General features: G+C 56.9%; 1 protein-coding gene across 14 annotated transcripts in view; it reads left to right on the top strand.

Moving 5' to 3' along the window:
• ADGRB2 (adhesion G protein-coupled receptor B2) overlaps positions 1 to 17,130 on the top strand; it is a 71,229-nt gene that overhangs the window by 47,610 nt on the left and 6,489 nt on the right. For 5 of the 14 annotated variants that reach the window (XM_043992024.1, XM_043992023.1, XM_043992019.1 and 2 more), the window contains 23 exons: positions 635 to 799; positions 1,216 to 1,383; positions 1,772 to 1,873; positions 1,956 to 2,062; positions 2,756 to 2,950; positions 3,338 to 3,406; positions 3,565 to 3,673; positions 3,978 to 4,124; positions 4,221 to 4,296; positions 4,407 to 4,509; positions 4,811 to 4,854; positions 5,243 to 5,369; positions 6,178 to 6,281; positions 6,719 to 6,821; positions 7,606 to 7,756; positions 8,424 to 8,493; positions 9,324 to 9,390; positions 9,641 to 9,726; positions 10,396 to 10,497; positions 12,405 to 12,576; positions 13,306 to 13,401; positions 13,949 to 13,988; positions 14,670 to 15,289. In XM_043992024.1, coding sequence (XP_043847959.1) covers positions 1,299 to 1,383; positions 1,772 to 1,873; positions 1,956 to 2,062; positions 2,756 to 2,950; positions 3,338 to 3,406; positions 3,565 to 3,673; positions 3,978 to 4,124; positions 4,221 to 4,296; positions 4,407 to 4,509; positions 4,811 to 4,854; positions 5,243 to 5,369; positions 6,178 to 6,281; positions 6,719 to 6,821; positions 7,606 to 7,756; positions 8,424 to 8,493; positions 9,324 to 9,390; positions 9,641 to 9,726; positions 10,396 to 10,497; positions 12,405 to 12,576; positions 13,306 to 13,401; positions 13,949 to 13,988; positions 14,670 to 15,289 — 2,775 coding nt within the window. In that variant the 5' untranslated portion in view covers positions 635 to 799; positions 1,216 to 1,298. Of the gene's footprint in view, positions 1 to 634; positions 800 to 1,215; positions 1,384 to 1,771; positions 1,874 to 1,955; positions 2,063 to 2,755; positions 2,951 to 3,337; positions 3,407 to 3,564; positions 3,674 to 3,977; positions 4,297 to 4,406; positions 4,510 to 4,810; positions 4,855 to 5,242; positions 5,370 to 6,177; positions 6,282 to 6,718; positions 6,822 to 7,605; positions 7,757 to 8,423; positions 8,494 to 9,323; positions 9,391 to 9,640; positions 9,727 to 10,395; positions 10,498 to 12,404; positions 12,577 to 13,305; positions 13,402 to 13,948; positions 13,989 to 14,669; positions 15,290 to 17,130 lie in introns of all 14 variants that reach the window. The other 9 variants (XM_043992014.1, XM_043992018.1, XM_043992017.1 and 6 more) reach the window with 3 other exon arrangements.

Raw genomic sequence — 17,130 nt, 5'->3', positions numbered from 1 at the left:
TCCCCGTGCCCTCCAAAGTGGGTTTCCAAGGAGGTGTACCTCTTGCAGAGGGATCTGGGCCCTGTGGTCTGGGGGAGACTTGGTGCCTTGGGTTTGGGTCAGGGAGGTTTCTCTGTTAGGAGGCTTGGGGTCCGAGGTATGTTGTGGAAACCCCTCCCCTAGAGCCTCCACCTAGCCTCTCTGACCGCTCCTGTTCTCACCTGGTAGAATCTTCTCAGTCTGTACTGTGCTGTTTCCCATGTTGGCCTGAGGCTGAGGACAGGATGCTGCCCACTAGGCTTTCCCTCTCTTATTCTCACCCAGCCTTCCCTGGCTTGCTCCTGGGGAGGGGGTTGGAGTGGGCACACTCTTACGGGGCCAGGACACCATATTCAAGGAGAGCAGGTGACCCCCATGCATGAACCCAGCCAGTGTGGTGTAAAGGAAATACCCCAAATGTGGATTTGCAGTTAGAGGATGTGGGTGTGAGTCCCCACGAAGAGCCTCTATTTCCCTGCCTGTACAGTGAGGGAGGGGTACTAGGTGGTCCCTAAGGCCCCTCCCCCCTTCCCCCTCCCCCATGCCCTTTGCTGCTGACCCCCTTTTCCTTAGCTCACCATCCTGCCTCCTCTCTGTTTCTGTCTCCCTGGGGCAGTGGAAGGCCAGTGGCTGGAATGGGGCCCCTGGAGCCGCTGCTCTGTGTCCTGTGCCAATGGGACCCAGCAGCGTAGCCGCCGGTGCAGTGTGACAGCCCATGGCTGGGGCGAGTGCCGGGGTGCCCATGCTGATGCCCGAGAGTGCAGCAACCCGGAGTGCCCAGGTGAGGGCCAGTCAGTGTGGCGTGGGGGGGACCGTGACTCATGCTTACTGTTACGGTAAAGGGCAGTGGGTCTGGGGGTTCGGGAATGTGGCTCAAATCCCAGCTCTGCCACTTACTGCTTGTGTGACTGTGGGCAAGTCTGGTGTCTCTGGGTTTTGGTTCCCTCATCCATAAAGTAAGAGGGGTGATTTCCAGCTCTGCATCCCTTCATCTCCAGGCAGACTCCCCCATCCTCAGAACTGCCACCACCCTGTCACCCCGGGCAGGGGAACCAAGGGCTAGAAGGCAAGAGCTGGTGGCAGGAGTTGACCCAGGCATGCAGGGAAGTGGTCCCGAGTGGGAAGCTGTGACTGACCACATGGCTGGTCCTTCCCACCCCCCCACAACCCCATGCCTTATGGGTACCATTCTCCAAGCAGCTGATGGCAAGTGGGGCCCGTGGAACCCCTGGAGCCTGTGCTCCAAGACGTGTGACACAGGCTGGCAGCGACGGTTCCGCATGTGCCAGGGCACGGGGGTTCAGGGATACCCCTGTGAGGGCAGCGGCGAAGAGGTGAAGACATGTAACGAGAAGAAGTGTCCAGGTACCCTCCTGAGCTGCAGTCCTGGCATGCTGTGAGCAGGGACTGGATGGGAGGGAGATGGATGGAGGATGCTCAGGGTTGCTTAGGCAGAGGAATGGCATAGGCAAGCAGGTGAGGCTTGGCTTGTGGCCCCGGACCTGGGAGCGCAGCTTCAGAGAGAGAGTTCAGCTCTGGAGGAAGAAAAAGGTCCCAAGGCTCAGCCGTTCAAAGGGAGATTGTGCTGCCTTGGTGGGGGGGGGGGAGGGCACTCCTCAGATCTCCTGGTGCCCAGGGGCTGGGTGCCCTCCGAGGTTCCTCCCACCCTTGAGGTCCCCTGGAGGGACAGCAGGAGACAGCTGGCAGGGGTCAGCCAGGCATCAGGCTCAGGCTGAGCTGCTCCCCACCATAGCACTCCATGAGATGTGCAGGGATGAGTATGTCATGCTGATGACCTGGAAGAAGACAGCAGCGGGGGAAGTCATCTACAACAAGTGCCCGCCCAATGCCACAGGTAGGCAGCCGCCATCACCCATGCCCTTCTCCTGCAGGCCGATGCTCTGCATCCTCCTTCACGTGGGTGTTCTCTTTTCTAGGATCTGCCAGCCGCCGCTGTCTGCTCAGTGCTCAGGGGGTTGCCTACTGGGGCCTGCCTAGCTTCGCCCGGTGCATCTCACATGAATACCGATACCTGCACCTTTCGGTGGGTGCAGCCCAAGATCCCCCTCCCCAACCTCAGGCTGTGATACACAGGAGTATGTGGGCAGGCAGAGCTTATCAGGGACCCTGACCCCCCTATCGATATTTTCATGGAGGTGTGCGTGTTTCTACCCCTGTGTCTGTGTATCTATGTCTGGGTCTGCCCTTCTGTCCTCCCCCCCACCTGCACCTCTTGGGTGTCTCTGTCTCTTCCTGTCTTTCCCTCTCTAGGTATCCCTGCCTGTCTCTCACCAGGTATCCACCTCTTGCCTTTCTGGGTCTCTGACATTCTCCACATTTCCCTATTTATGCTTCTCCCCTCCCCTTTCCTCCACTCTCTTCCCCATCCCCTCCCCTCCATCTCCCCCCGCCCCCAACTCATTGCTTCCTTATGGTCTCTCTCCCTGCCTCTCTTTAGCTATCTCTGCATTTTTCTTAAGTCTCTTTCTCTAGGTATCTCTGTCATTTCTTGTGTCTCTGGTGCCCCTCACTTTCTCTCTCACTACCTTTCTCTGGGTATTTCTGTTTTTCCCAATATTGTCTCTCTACATGCGTTTGATTCTCTCTCTCTTGGCCCCTATCTCTCCCCCAAGTGGCATATTTATGGCTGTGGCTGAGTTGGGTGGGGCCTGGGTTGGTCCAAGGTGAGAGGCTAGAGCTAATTTTGGCCCCGCCCCATATCCCTCTTTCCCCACAGTTGCGGGAACACTTGGCCAAGGGCCAGCGGATGCTGGCTGGCGAGGGCATGTCTCAGGTGGTCCGAAGCCTGTTGGAGCTTCTGGCCCGGCGCACCTACTACAGTGGGGACTTGCTCTTCTCTGTGGATATCCTGAGGAACGTCACTGACACCTTCAAGAGGGCCACCTACGTGCCCTCGGCGGATGACGTCCAGGTGGCAGGGCTGGGTGCCTAGCGCTGAGCGGTCTCTGATGCTCCGGGTTGGGAGGGGTCATCTGGCCTGGCCCCCTCGTTGTATGGATTGGGAAGCCTGGGCCTGGTGTGGGTGAGGGCACAAGCTGGAGCCACACGGCTAGTACCTGGGGTGGGCCAGGCTTAGAGTTCTTCTTTCTGTGCCCTGAGAGCTGTCCTAGGCAGCGGCCTGTCCTGGGGACGTGGTGGGCAGAGGAGGAAGGTGTGTGACCTCCACCTTCTGCCATTTGGGAGCTCCGGGTCTGGGGCTGGGGGGCAGGGACAGCTCCGGGACACGGCGAGAGGCCTGGTGACAGCCTTGGCTCGTGGTGCCCTGGCACTCCCTGAGACCCTCTCCCTCCCCCAACAGCGCTTCTTTCAGGTTGTCAGCTACATGGTGGATGCAGAGAACAAGGAGAAATGGGATGATGCCCAACAGGTAAGGAGACCTGGGCCATTGTCAGGGGCGGAGAGGGGAGAGGGAGGGAGGGAGTGGGCACTGCCAGGGAGGATGGGGGCAGTCCCAACCTGTGGAGCAGGGAACCTGGGGTGGTGGGATCAGGAAGGACCCTCGTGCTGCCTGTGGCCTGTATGCAGGTGTCACCGGGCTCTGTCCACCTGCTGCGGGTGGTGGAGGATTTCATCCATCTGGTGGGCGACGCGCTCAAGGCTTTTCAGAGTTCCCTCATCGTCACCGACAACCTGGGTAAGGGACAGGCCGCACTGGCTCTTCCTTGGGTGGCTGGGAGGGATGGGACCAGAACAGAGGTGAGGGCTAAACGGGGCGATGACCAGGCTAATTAATTTCCCTCCTTGCTTCTCACTTCCCCTGCATCTTTCCTCGTCTCTCCCCGTCCGACGGTTTCTGTGTGTCTACATCTCTGACTGAGGCTCTTTCATCATCTCTGCGTCTCTGGTCTCTCCCTGCATGTCTTTGTCTCTCTTTGTCTCTGTCGGTGTGTCTCTGTATGCCTGCCTCCTGGCCTCCCTGTCCCTGTCCCCCCTTGCAGTGATCAGCATCCAGAGGGAGCCGGTTTCTGCCGTCTCCAGTGACATCACCTTCCCCATGCGTGGCCGCCGGGGCATGAAGGACTGGGCCCGGCACTCAGAGGACCGGCTCTTCTTGCCCAAGGAGGTGCTGAGCCTCCCATCTTCTGGTAAGGCCTGCCTTGCTCCGGGCCTTGGCTCTGCGCCCCTTCCTCTTCCTTCTGCGCCCCCGATCCCCTCTACCCAGAGGCTCCCTCTCCCCACAGAAACAGATGAATCGTCCTATTTTGTGATTGGCGCTGTGCTGTACCGGACTCTGGGCCTCATCTTGCCGGCACCCAGGTAAGGGCCAAGTTAGAGAGGGCTGGGCACTGCAAACGCCTCTGTGTGGAGGAGGCAGCTGAGGGGGACCTGCCGGGCCACGCCCCAACCCCCTCCCCCTCTGTCTACAGGCCCCCTCTGGCAGTCAGCTCCAGGGTCCTGACAGTCACTGTTCGGCCGCCCACCAAGCCAACAGAACCCCTCATTACTGTGGAGCTGTCCCATGTCATCAATGTGAGTGAGCTTGGGGGATCCCGGACCCCAGATGGGAGTGGGAGGGTGGAACCCCTTGCTTCCCTCCCTGTTGTCTGACCTCAGTCTTCCTTGCTGCAGCACTCCCCCACCCCCCGCCCCGCCCACTTTGGAATCAATCTCTCCTCAATAGGCACCTCCTTTCTCTGCATCAGCATCCCGCATCTTCCATATTTTTGGTCCTCTGCTCTCACATTTCCCCAGGGTTGACCAGGGAACAAGGAGATGGGCCTGGGGACCAGGCATGACTCCCCATCACCCCATCGTATGTTCTGTTCCACAGGGTACCTCAGATCCCCACTGTGCCACGTGGGATTATTCTAGAGCGTGAGTACATGGGTGCCTTGGAAAGGACCTGGGCCAGGTGGCAATGGAGACTCAGCCTGGGTTGTGGCATAGTTGTTTAGGGGCAGTGGGCCAGGTGCATCTTCATCTCTGAGGGCAATGCCCAGCTAGGCCATCAACCTTTTGCCAAGTAAACTTGATTCACCCGCACCGTTTTACTCTTCCTGCCAGCCTGTCCCTGGGCACTAGGTGATCCTGTGCCTTGTGTACTGGTCATCAGGGGGGGTCACCCCATCTTCTGATTCAAGCCATTCAGACCAGCCCTTGTCTTCTTGGCACCAATGACCGGGGGCAGGAGGGATGGGCAGGTATCCCTCACCCTCCTCTGGTCTCCTCTCCTCCTGTGACAAGGATGCCTCCCCATCTGTAGGGATGCCAGCTCTGGGGAGTGGGACACAGAGAGCTGCCAGACCTTGGAGACCCAGCCTGCCCATACTCGATGCCAGTGCCAACAGCTGTCTACCTTCGCTGTTCTCGCGCAGCTGCCCAAGGACCTGGTGAGGGGGTGTGTGCACGTGTGTGACTGATAAAGCCATTCCAGTTTTGTATCCACGTACGTGTGAGCATGGATGTAGTCACGAGGTGACCATTGGCACAAGTATCCCCTGCCCCTGCCCCTGGGCTGCTCTTCCTGAGGTGTCCATGGAGGTGCCTCTGCCAATGACCTCGGGCAAGTCACTTCCCCATTCCGAGGCTCAGTTTCCCGATCTGTAAAACAAGAGGGCCAGACTGGGTGATAGTTAAGGCCCTTCTCTGCTGAAATACTGTGTTCTAGGTCCCCCCCCTTTTTACATCCTATATTTTGTCTCCTTACAACTCTAACATCCCATGTTCCAAGAGTCTTCTTAGCTCTGACATTCTGTGTTCTAAGGCCCCTCCCTCCCGAGTTCTGAGGCCCTTCCCAGCTCTGACAAATTGTGTTCTCAGGCCCCTCCCAGCTCTGACATTCTGTGTTCTAAGGGCTCTCCCAACTCTGACATCCCATGTTCCAAGACCCCTTCCCGCTCTGACATCCCATGTTCACAGGCTCCTCCCAGCTCTGACATCCCGAGTTCTGAGGCCCTTCCTAGCTCTGACATCCTGTGTTCTAAGGGCCCTCCCAGCTCTGACATACCATGTTCTGAGGCCTCTCTCGGCTCTGCCATATTTTGTATGATTCTTGTGACTCGCAACTGGAGTCCTCAGCATGGACAGTTCCATCTGACGCTGTGGTGGGTGGAGAATCCCGGGGGGGAGTGAGTGGTTAGTGCTAGAGACCAGGTTGCCCCTTCTGCTGCTCCCTGACACCCCCTCTCTCTGGCTCAGAGTCTGGAGCTCTCAGGCACCCCCTCTGTGCCCCTCATGATCGGCTGCGCTGTCTCCTGCATGGCCCTGCTCACCCTTCTTGCCATCTATGCTGCCTTTTGGAGGTGGGTGCATGCACGTCAGGACCAAGGAGGCTCATGGGTTCAAGGGGGAGGGAGGGAGTGGGGGAGGTGCCTGGGGGTCGAGATAGAAGAAGTTCAGCCTTGTCCCTGCTGGGTGAAAGAACCCTAGAATTTAGAGTCAAGAGCCCTGGCTTATAGACCATAGTTCTGTTACCTAACAACTGGATGACCTTAGATAAGTCCCTTCCCCTTTCAGGGCCTCAACTTCCTCCTCTGTGAAATGGGCATCACTATGCCTGGGCCACATACAGGGTTGCTGTAGAGAAGGCCCTACAGAGAGAGTACAGTAGGGATGTGAGTGCTGTTGGGGACTGCCAGGACCTCTCCAAGTGTGCCCTGGGGCCATGTGGCGACCACCTCTGTTCCCACCCAGCCCCTCAGGAGTGGGTGCCTCTTCCCATGCCTCTTCTGCCCCCCAGATTCATCAAGTCTGAACGCTCCATCATCCTCCTGAATTTTTGCGTCTCCATCCTGGCTTCCAACGTGCTCATCCTGGTGGGACAGTCCCAGATTCTGAGCAAGGCAGGTGTCGGAGGCCTCAGGGGTACATGGGAGCTGGGGCAAAGTGCTCATCTGCTGGTCTCTCTGCATACACGTGGGGGGGACATGTCGGGGTGTGCGTGTGTGTGTGTCTACACACTGCTTAGTAGAGGCGTGCTTGCCCCTGTTTGTGGGGAAGGATGCGCCCCACTCTGTCCCCGTGACAGCCGAGGCTTTGGGTCTGTGTCTGTCCCTGGAGCTGCGTCTAAGCGTGGGTGGCCTCTCCTCCCCTCCTGGCTGCCTGTGCGTGTCACCGGGCCTGTGTCGTGCTGTGTGTGGGCGCTGGAAGTTGGGGGTGCTCTGGGAGGCTCTGGTGCTGCTGGGAAGGGGAAGGATGGTGCCCAGCTAACACAAGGGGCCCCAGCACCCTCATGCTCCCCAGGACCCTGAAGCCGGGGCCAGGTAATGCCTGCTGTGTTTGAGGCACACCTGGAGACAAGGACAGGCAGCACAGGGATGCCTGAAGAACATTAGATTGGGAATCAAGGGTTCTGGGTTCAAATCCTGACTTGTAGCCAGCTACCTCTAAGTGGCAAGGTTTCTGGAATCGAGAGAGACCTGGTTTCCAGATCTTGTCTCCCGCACCTACTGGCTTTGGGGCCTTGGGCCAGTTGTCTAGCCTCCCTCAACCTCAGTTTCCCTGAGGGTTAAATGAAGGAAAACGGACTTGATGAGGTTGAGGGTGGCCAGTGGCAGCAGAGTGGGCTCCCCTCTCCATGGAGAGAGGGACCAGCTGGGGGAAACGGGCACCTCCCTCCTGTTTCAGGGTGTCTGCACCATGACAGCAGCATTCCTTCACTTCTTCTTCCTCTCCTCCTTCTGCTGGGTGCTCACCGAGGCCTGGCAATCCTACCTTTCCGTCATTGGCCGCATCCGCACGCGCCTCGTGCGCAAACGCTTCCTGTGCCTGGGATGGGGTGAGTGGGGCCAGGGTGGAGGGGTTGTCTTCCCTGGACAAATGCTTCGCTCGGGGCCCTGTTTCCTCCCCCATGAAATAAGAAGGTCGGATTAGGTGGTCTCCCAGGGTCCTCTGGGGCTCTGGGTCCGCTTTGCTGGGACCTCCAAGAGCACAAGAGAAGGCAAGGCCAGGCAGGCAGGTGGGGGGTGCTGAGTTGCCCCATTTGGTCAGAATGAGATCTGGAGAAGGTGCCTGGGCTGGAAGTCTTGTGATGGGCACTTGTGGCCATTGTTATCCTCCCAGTCCCTGGGCCTGGGGTGTGTCTATGTGTGTGTGTGTGTGTGTGTGTGTGAGGGGGCTTGGGGTTAGACTAGAAGGAGAGCAGGAGGGGCTGTGGGAGTCACCCCACCGGGCTAGCTCTCCTGCAAACTCTTTGTTATCTCCTCAGACAAGTTCTTCTCCCCTTGCCTCAGTTTCCCCATCTGTAAAATGAAGGGGTTGGGTCAGATGACCCTGAGATTCCTTTCAGGTCTAACTCTGCTCCCATGACCACAGGATCACTAACATTCTGTCTCTCTCTATGCCCGGAGACGGGAGGAGGACCCTGGCCTCCCCCCCAACCCCTGCTGGCCTCCCTCCTTCCCTCCCCTCCTCTGTCCTGCTTCCTGACCTCTCTCTTCCCCCAGGTTTGCCGGCCCTGGTGGTGGCTGTGTCAGTTGGCTTCACCCGAACAAAAGGCTACGGCACAGCCAGCTAGTACGTGAGCTGCTCAGAGGAGGGGGGATGATGCTTGAACCCGGGGCTGGGGTGGGGGCGCAGGTGTGAGGTCTCTGGTTCTTTGGGGGAGCAGTGAAGAGAGGAATCATTTATGAAGCACCAGTCTATGCTAGATACCCCACTAAGTGCTAGGGATACAAAGAAGGAAGCAGACCCTGCCCCCAGGGAGCTTAAGTCTAGGAGAGGAGACATGTACCCAAATGGGGACAAAACAAAGACAAGGGAGCTTGGGAGGGACAGTCAGAGCCTCTTTGGGGGGGGGTCAGGAAAGGCCGCATGGAGGTGACACTTGACCGGAGGCTTCAAGGAAACCAGGGGTTCCAAGAGCGGAGGGGAGCTCTGGCCCAGGAACCGGCAAGGCTTGGGTTACAAATTTTCCTGGTGCTCCCTGTGTGACCTGGGGCAAGTCTCTTCCCTTCTCCATGCCTCAGGTTCCCCTGATGTACAATGAGGGTGGTAGACTTCGTCTCTAAGACCACTCCTGGTCATCAGGTTTTACGATAGTAGCTAAAAGCTTTGAGACGTATGAAATACCATACGGATGAGAAATCGGCGCTCATTCTGAGTGATGGGATGCGATGGGTAATAGGACATGGATGGGGCTGGTCACCTGGGGCAGTTTGGCTCAGTGGGGATCAGAATGGGATATGGGGGAGGGTGGGTGTGAGGAGCTCCATCTCCCTAAGCCTCAGTTTACCTATATGTAAAATGTGGGGGGTTAGATTTGGTGATCTCTAAGGTCCTTCTGAAGTGCCATCCTGTGTACTAGGGTCCTTTCCACGTCTGACAGTCTATGTTCTGTGTCACAGCTGCTGGCTCTCCCTGGAGGGGGGCCTTCTCTATGCCTTCGTGGGTCCTGCAGCGGTCATCGTCCTGGTAGGTGTTCCCTGCCTCCGGTTCTCTCCGGAGTCCTTGGGCGGGGCTTTGGGGGCACTCTGGGGTGGAGGGGCCTGGCAGGGTCAGCTTGACCGTCCCTCTGCTTTCAGACAGCGTGGCCCCATCCCAGCAGGGCTCGCTGTTGGTCTTGGGAGGGAATTGATCTCTGTTGTCACCCACTTCATGGCCCCCAGCGTGGAGGGCACTTTGTGATACCCTCCGTTCCCTCTTCCTCCCCGCCATTTCTCAGGTGAACATGCTCATCGGAATAATCGTTTTCAACAAGCTCATGACCCGGGATGGAATTTCGGACAAGTCTAAGAAGCAACGAGCTGCGTAAGCTAGACCTGGGGGTCCTGGGCCCTGTCCTCTCCTGCCCACAACTGTGGGAACTCTGGGTCCTGTCCCCTGCCCAAGCCCTTGGGGACTTGGTGACTCCTACTCCTGGCATTAGGGGGTATTGAGGGGTGTCCCCAGGGGACCCGAGCCGTGAAGAGTCTCCCCCACACCTTAGGACCCAGGGCCTTGGATACACACACTCACACACACACACACACACACACACACACACACACACACACACACACACACACACAGTTCAAGAGGGCAAGAGGAATGAAGCAATCACCCCAACAAGTGTAAGGGAAAGGGCTCCAGACTTGAGATTAGAAGGTTCAGATCTTACTTCCCAAAGATTTGAGCTAGGAGGCCTTGGGCAAGCCACTTCCCTTCTCTTAGCCTCAGTCTCCTCATCTGTAAAATGGGGCCAACGGCGCTCTGTACCGCCCACCTCCCTGGGCTTCTTCAAGGCTGGTGCTTTTGCACACCTTAAAGGCAGCAATGGTGGCGACCAGGGCCGAGGCCCCGCCCGCCCACACTAACCGGGCTCTCTCTTTTTCTCGTCTGCCCTTCCCCTCCCCACCACTCCGGGGCTGGCTCTGCCTCCGTCTCTCCCTGGTTTTCCGTCCGTCTGTCCCTCTCCTTCCCTGTGTCTGTGCCCCCAAGCCCGCAGCGGCTCCCCTGTGCCAGCCTCCTCCTCCTCCCCTGCTCGGCCTGTGGAATGGTCCCCAGCCCCCTGCTCAGCTCGGTCACAGCCAGGAACGCCATGTTAGTCCTGCCCCATGGGCGGGGGCGGGTGGGGAGAGGGGGGATTGGGCGGAGGGTGGGGAGGTGGGGGCTGGAGCCGGGGGAGCGCAGGGACCTCCGGGGACCCCGGCTGTCCCTTCCTGGAGAAGGGGACCCAGAGAATGGGTGCCTCCTTCTCCCTCCCGCCTGCCCTAGCTCCTGGGTCTAGAACCGCAAGTCCTAGAACCTGAAAATCAAGGACTTTTGGGCTGTTGTTTGGAGTCCAAGGACCTGGGTTTGAATCCCGGCTCTGTTACTTCTCTGCGTCCTTAGACAATTCACTTCCCTTACCCTTCATCTCAGTTTTCTTATCCTTAAAAAAATAAGGGCAGGGGTTGAACTCACGGATCTCTGAAGTCCCTTCCCACCCTCAATCCTCTGAAAACTATAGAAGGGGACCTCAGAGGGTAACCCCTACCTAAACAGAAACCCCATCTGCATCACCTTTGGCAAGTAAGTGACCAATTTCATCTCTGCTTGAAGACCTCCAGAGACAGAGAGCTCACTACCTCCCAAAGGCAGCCCATACTTTGGGATGCAGAATCAAAGTCGGCTTGCCCCTTCTACTGCCTTCTGGGGCCTGGTGGGGCAAGAGTCTCACCTGTCTTCCTTACGACGGCCCTGCAGATAGTTAAAGCCTAGTGTAACTCCCTGTCCCCTGCCCCCCTCACCCCACTATTTCTTATCTAAGCTAAACTCCCCTAGTTCTTTCCACTGATCTTGTGATGGGGTTTCCAGGCCCCTCAACCTCTTCTAGCTTGTCAGTGTCTCCCTCAGGATGACCCCTGCCTTCCTCCTGGGCACCTGCCACAGCTGTGGACCATTCATTAATGCCATTGGAGGGGAGGGGGCAGAAGTGGGGGCATGAATGGGGGCTTCCTTGATCCCTTTCCTGGGATCTTGCCTGCTGTTCTTCTTACCCATAGACTTGAGAACCCCCTCAACTCTTCTCCTCCCTCCTCCTGCCTCCCCCTCAGCCCTGGGGCTGCGGTGGGGAGAGGAAAGGGAAATAAGTCAGACAGTAGGGCAAGGGCATCCAGATGAAGCAGGCATCAGTGATGTCCTTGGGCCTCCTGATGGACAGTCTGGGTAGGATGCAGTGGAGGGGGAGGAGCTGGTGTTTGAGATAGACTCATCCCCCTGCCCCTTTCAATGACTCCTTCACTCCTTTCTTCCTGTCTCTTCATCTTGTCTCTGCCTTTCTTTCAATCTCAGCCTTTCTGTCTCTGTTGTTGTCTGTCTGTCTGTCCGTCTGTCTGTCTCTCTCTCTCTGTCTCTGTCTTTCACACGGACGCATGCGAACACACACACACACACACACACACACACACACACACCCCCTTCCGTATGTCTCACTTACCATGACTCCCCCTCATCTGCATTTGTTCCCCCTCTTTATGCCCCTCCGTGGGCACATCTCCACTGGCTTCTCTTGGTGGTTTTCTTTTGGGGCGGGGGGCTCTCTCCAGCACAGTGAGAAAGGGATTGCTCTGAAATCAGGACCTTTGTTCAAATCTTGCCTCTGCTCCTTAATGCCTGTGACTTCAGGAAGGCCACTTAACTCCCCCGTGCCTCAGTTTCCCTTTTCTGTAAAATGAGAGCATCAAACGAGGCGCCCTCTGCAGTCTCTTCCAGCTCTGTCATCCTGTGGTCTCTGTTCGTCTCTGAATCTCTCTCCATCTTTGGTTCCCTGTCTCTGCTTTTCTCTTCTTTGTCTCTCTTTGACTATGGGCTGGAATCTCTCAAAGTACAGTCTGTCCCTCTACCAGCCCCACCCCGCCATGGTCCCAGAGCTTGAGCCCAGACCTCCCTCCCTCTGGCCCCAGGGGATCGTGGGTATGTTTTGGGGCAGACGCTGATGTGCCCGCTTGTCCATCTCTCCGCTGCAGGGCCTCGCTTTGGAGCTCCTGCGTGGTGTTGCCGCTGCTCGCCCTCACCTGGATGTCTGCTGTCCTGGCCATGACCGACCGACGCTCCATCCTCTTCCAGGTCCTCTTTGCCGTCTTCAACTCTGTCCAGGGCTTTGTCATCATCGCTGTCCACTGCTTTCTTCGAAGAGAGGTGGGAACCCCGACCCTGTCACCGGGGCCCAGACCCACAGGGACCTTTGTCCCTTGCAGTCTCCTTTGATGGTTCATCCCATTGTACAGAGGGGCAGGGTGAGGACAAGAGATGAGAAGGGCCCAATCCTGAGGTCACAGAGGGGGCTGGAGACAGGGGTTGGGCACAGGGACCCCCACTCTACCAGGCTAGGTTCACTCCCCTGGGCGGAGCTGTCATTGGTCGAGGCTCAGTCTTTTCCATTGGTCCCTGTGTCTTCTCTCTTTCTGCCCGTCTCACCTTTCCCACTCTCATCTAGCTTCTGGGTATCCCCTGTCCCTTCCACCCCCACCTCTCTCCAGGCCCTGTGTCTCTCTGGTCCTTGTCTCTCCTCATCTATCTCTGTAATCTCCCTCTATCCACAAGTCTTTCAGCTGTTCTTACTCCACACCATCTCCCCTCTGTCTCTTCAGAGGAGAACAGGAGGTTCTGGCTCTGTTTTACATGGGTGGGCAGGCCGGGCTGAGTGAGGAGTGTGAGGGGGGCGAGTCAGACAGCAGGGTGGGAAGGATCTGGGCTGGGAAGAGAGGAACTGAGCTGGGCCAGAGTACCTGGGCAGCCCCCACCCTTCTGGGGGAAGAGCTCTCTGGCTGGGGTGTGCGCAGTCTCAGGACCCATTGGCCAGGCATGGTCCCAGGGGCTTTCCTGCTGTGCCCGTGAGAGCCCATACCCAACTCTCGCTTGGCCCAGGTCCAAGATGTGGTGAAATGTCAGATTGGGGTTTGCAAGAGCCAGGAGAATGAGAACTCACCTGGGTCCTGTAAGAATGGGCAGATCCAGGTCATGGTGAGTGCTTTGGGTGGGGCAGGACATGTGGGCACCCCTGGGAGGGTGACTGGGCCCAACCCCACCACCCATGTCCCTCTCTAGCTCATCCCCACATCATGTCACCTCAGGGATTAACCTTGTGGAGTCCTGAGGGCCGTGTACACAGAGCTGCTCCTTGAATTCTGGGGTTTGGGGAAAGGATGGGAGAAAGGGGTTGGGCCCAACTGAAATAGCAGAGGAGCATCATGGGCCAAGGGCGGAGTCCTATATCAAGAGTCCAGAAAGCTGGGTTCTCATCACGCCCTTGCCACTGATTCACTGTGTAACTTTCTGGGCCTCCGTTTTCCTATCTGTAAAAAAGAAAGGGTTAAACAGCATCTCTAAGGCTCCTCCTGGCTCGAGTTTCTCTATTTTAGGGTTACCTTCCAACTCTGACACTCTGTTCTATTTAACTTCCTCCCACCAAGCTTTGGGGAATGGAAGAAGGGAAGGCCTAGGGATAGAACAGGGAGTCTTATCCTTTTCCCTCCCTCCTTTCCAACCCCCTTCCCCTCTCTGCCTATAGACAGATTTTGAAAAGGACGTGGACTTGGCGTGTCAGACAGGTGAGGCATCCTTGGAGTGGTGAGACCCCAGATGGGGAGGAGAGAAGGGGAGGGAGGGAGCCTGGCTGGGAAAGGGCAGCCCTTTGCCAATGCTCCAGATGTGGAGGGGTCCTCTCTCTGGGCCCCAAGGCTGTGGAGTCTCGTTATAACTTGGCTGTTCTGCCCAGGAAGTTTTTTAGGTATGGGCAGTGCCCAGGAAGAGGGGAAGTGACCAGATTTGGGCAGGGGGGATGTATGTGTGATGTGTGTGTGTGTGTGTGTGTGTGTGTGTGTGTGTGTATAAGGTGTCCTAACTGGGGAATCTGGTCCTGACTCTGCCACTGTGCCTTCTCCCAGGGCCTCAGTTTCCTCCTTTGTCAAATAAAAGGGGTTGGAAAAGATGATCTATAAGGCCCCTTCCATTTCTGATAGTCTATGACTCCAGGGATTCCATCCCCCTCTGTTATGAGACCCTGACACAGTACCTAGTCAGTTGGCCAGTCAACAGGGCATTGCCCCTACCTTTAGGGTGATGGAGATGAGCCATCTCCTTATTGTGGGAGTCTGTTCATGTGCATACCTGACCACTACCTCCAGAGTGTCCTGGGAATGGGCTTTGGGGGAGGGTTGGAGCTGGGCTCAGCGCCTGCAGAGTTCCTGGATCCTCATCCCTTCCCCCTCCCCCAACATTTGCCCCACCAGTTCTTTTCAAGGAAGTCAATACCTGCAACCCGTCCACCATCACGGCCACGCTGTCCCGCCTGTCTCTGGATGAGGATGAGGACTCCAAACCTTGCCTCATGGGCACGGAGAGTGGGCTGAACTTCTCCCCACTGCCAGGCAACATCTTGATGCCAATGCCAGTGCCCTCCCCAGGAGTGGGCGAGCCTCCCCACCCGCATGACACCAACCCCGTGTACATGTGTGGGGAGAGCAGCCTCCACCAGCTGGACTATACCTGGCTGCGGTCTGGGGACCCCGGGAGTGAGGGAGAGTACACGGTGCTGCCCCGGAGGACTCTGAGCCTTCAGCCTGGTGGCCGAGAGGAGGCCAAACGCGCCAGGCCCGAGGGTACCCCTCGCCGCGGGGGGAAGGGGCTGTCCCAGACTGAGGCCTACCCCAGCTTCCTGTCCGTGGACCATGTGGGCCTGGGCCTTGGCCCGGCCTATGGAACTCTGCAGAACCCCTATGGGGTGCCCTTCCAGCCCCCACCCCCGGCTCCGTCTGCCGCTCGCCAGGGTCCCACTCCTGAGCCAGGCGAACGCAGCCGTACCATGCCCCGAACTGTGCCCGGCTCCACCATGAAGCTGGGCTCTCTGGAGGTGAGGAGACTGTTGGGGAGGGATGGGGCAGGAGCGTCCCCAGGCCTGTGTGTCCAGCGGGTCCCTGCCTGCCTCTGTCCTGGGAAGAACCCCTAAGCTCAGGAACCGGCTTCCTTTGGGGCTAGGATCTTTCCTTGTTTATTCCGAGTTTCTCAGCCTCCCTCAGATCCTTCAGTCCAACTTGGTAGCCCTCTTGCGCATGTAGAGAGCTGTGTTCTGGGCTGGGGGAAACACCGAGGTTAGGAAAGAACCAGGCCCTGGCCTCATGGACCTCAGCATCTAGGACAGGATCCATGGTAATTCACACCCAGATAAAAGCAGGAAAGCAAAATCTGGTGTCAGGAGGTTAGTGCCCAGACACAGGGGAGCCAGAGGGGTGAGGGAAATCAGGGAGGGCTTCCTGGAGGAGGCAGCATTTGAATTGGGCTTTAAGAAGACAGGTAGGAATTCAGAAGGCAAGAGAGGAACAGAAAAGGCAAAGGGGCCAGTGTGAGCCAATGCACAGTCGTGAGAACATATTTTGAAGGAAAAGAGAAGAATTCAGTTTGTCCGGAACATAGAGTACATGGGAAAAGCATGAGATAAGGCTGGAGAGGCGGAGTGACGTTAACTCATCAAAAACCTCGAATGCCAGCAGAGGAGTCTGAACTTTGCTCCATAGACAGTAGGGAGCCGTCGATGATTTCTGAGCAGAGCAGTGATGTAACCAGGAGAATTATTCACAGAGATCGTTCTGGCCAAGAGCAACAGATGGATTGGAGGGGGGAGGATGGAGGTGGGAAGATTTGTTGGGAGGCTGTCACAGTAGGCCTGGAGCATGGTAAATGAGGGCCTCTATTATACTAGAGTGGGAGTAGAGATGAGGGGATGGGTTCTAGAGAGAATGCAAAGGTGGGAACCACAGGACAGGATACGAAGTGAGAGAACCAAAGATTATAACAGGGTTTGACCTGGTAAATGGTGACAGAAATTTGAGAGACAGAAAAACAAATTTAAGAGGGAAACTCTCTACCAGCCCGGCCTTAGCACCCCCATTTAGATGATGGCATCTCTACTCTTCATGAGCTTGTTTAGTTGTCACCCCTAAAGCTGAGACACTTTCCTGTCTTGGTTTCTCCCTTAAACTCAGGGGACTGGTCCCAAGAAGTGGTCCTGGGGCATGTACTTGCTAATTTTTCTTCGCTAGATCTGACTATACCCTGGGATGATTTCTTTGGTCCCTCCTTCCTTTGCTATTTCCATTCCTCTCCAGAAGCAGTCTATAGAAGAGCTCAAGATGGGATGTGATAGTGACTGTTAGGTCTTGGAAAGGTTGAATTAGAGAGAGAGCCCAGGGAGGCCTTGAAAGGAAGCTGTAGATGGGTCAGGCAGGAGGTGATGAAGGCCTAGATTTGGGTGGGGGCCTTTGAGAGTGGAGAGGAGCCAGAGAAGAGTGACATTTTGAAGAAAAAAAAATCAATGATAGGGACTTGGTGTCTAGTAGAGTAGGAAGGAAAGTTCAGAGGTGACATGAAAGGTTTTAATGCCATGAACAGATGTGGTTCTGGGAAGGATGGAGGAGCCGGTCCAAGGGAGGGATGGAGTCTTTTGGTCCAGGTGTTGTTGGCTTGGGATTGGGATGCTCTGGGGACTGGGAGTTTGGGAGTCAGGTTCAAGGGTGACTGAAGACATGGGAGTGGATGGAATTGCAAAAGGAGAGGGAAAGAGGGAAGAGATGAGGCCCCAGGGCAGAGCTGTTGGGGATACTCATACTCTAGTTGGGGGGAGGTAAGAGAAGGGAGATGAACCATTGGATAACTATAGAGAAGGGGAAAGTCTGAGAAGAATAGTATCATGGAAGC

The sequence above is a fragment of the Dromiciops gliroides genome, chromosome 3 (genome assembly GCF_019393635.1).
Source record: "Dromiciops gliroides isolate mDroGli1 chromosome 3, mDroGli1.pri, whole genome shotgun sequence".
Classification (NCBI taxonomy): domain Eukaryota; kingdom Metazoa; phylum Chordata; class Mammalia; order Microbiotheria; family Microbiotheriidae; genus Dromiciops; species Dromiciops gliroides.
The sequence above is the reverse complement of the archived record's forward strand: the minus strand, read 5'-3'. Positions and strand labels throughout refer to the sequence as shown.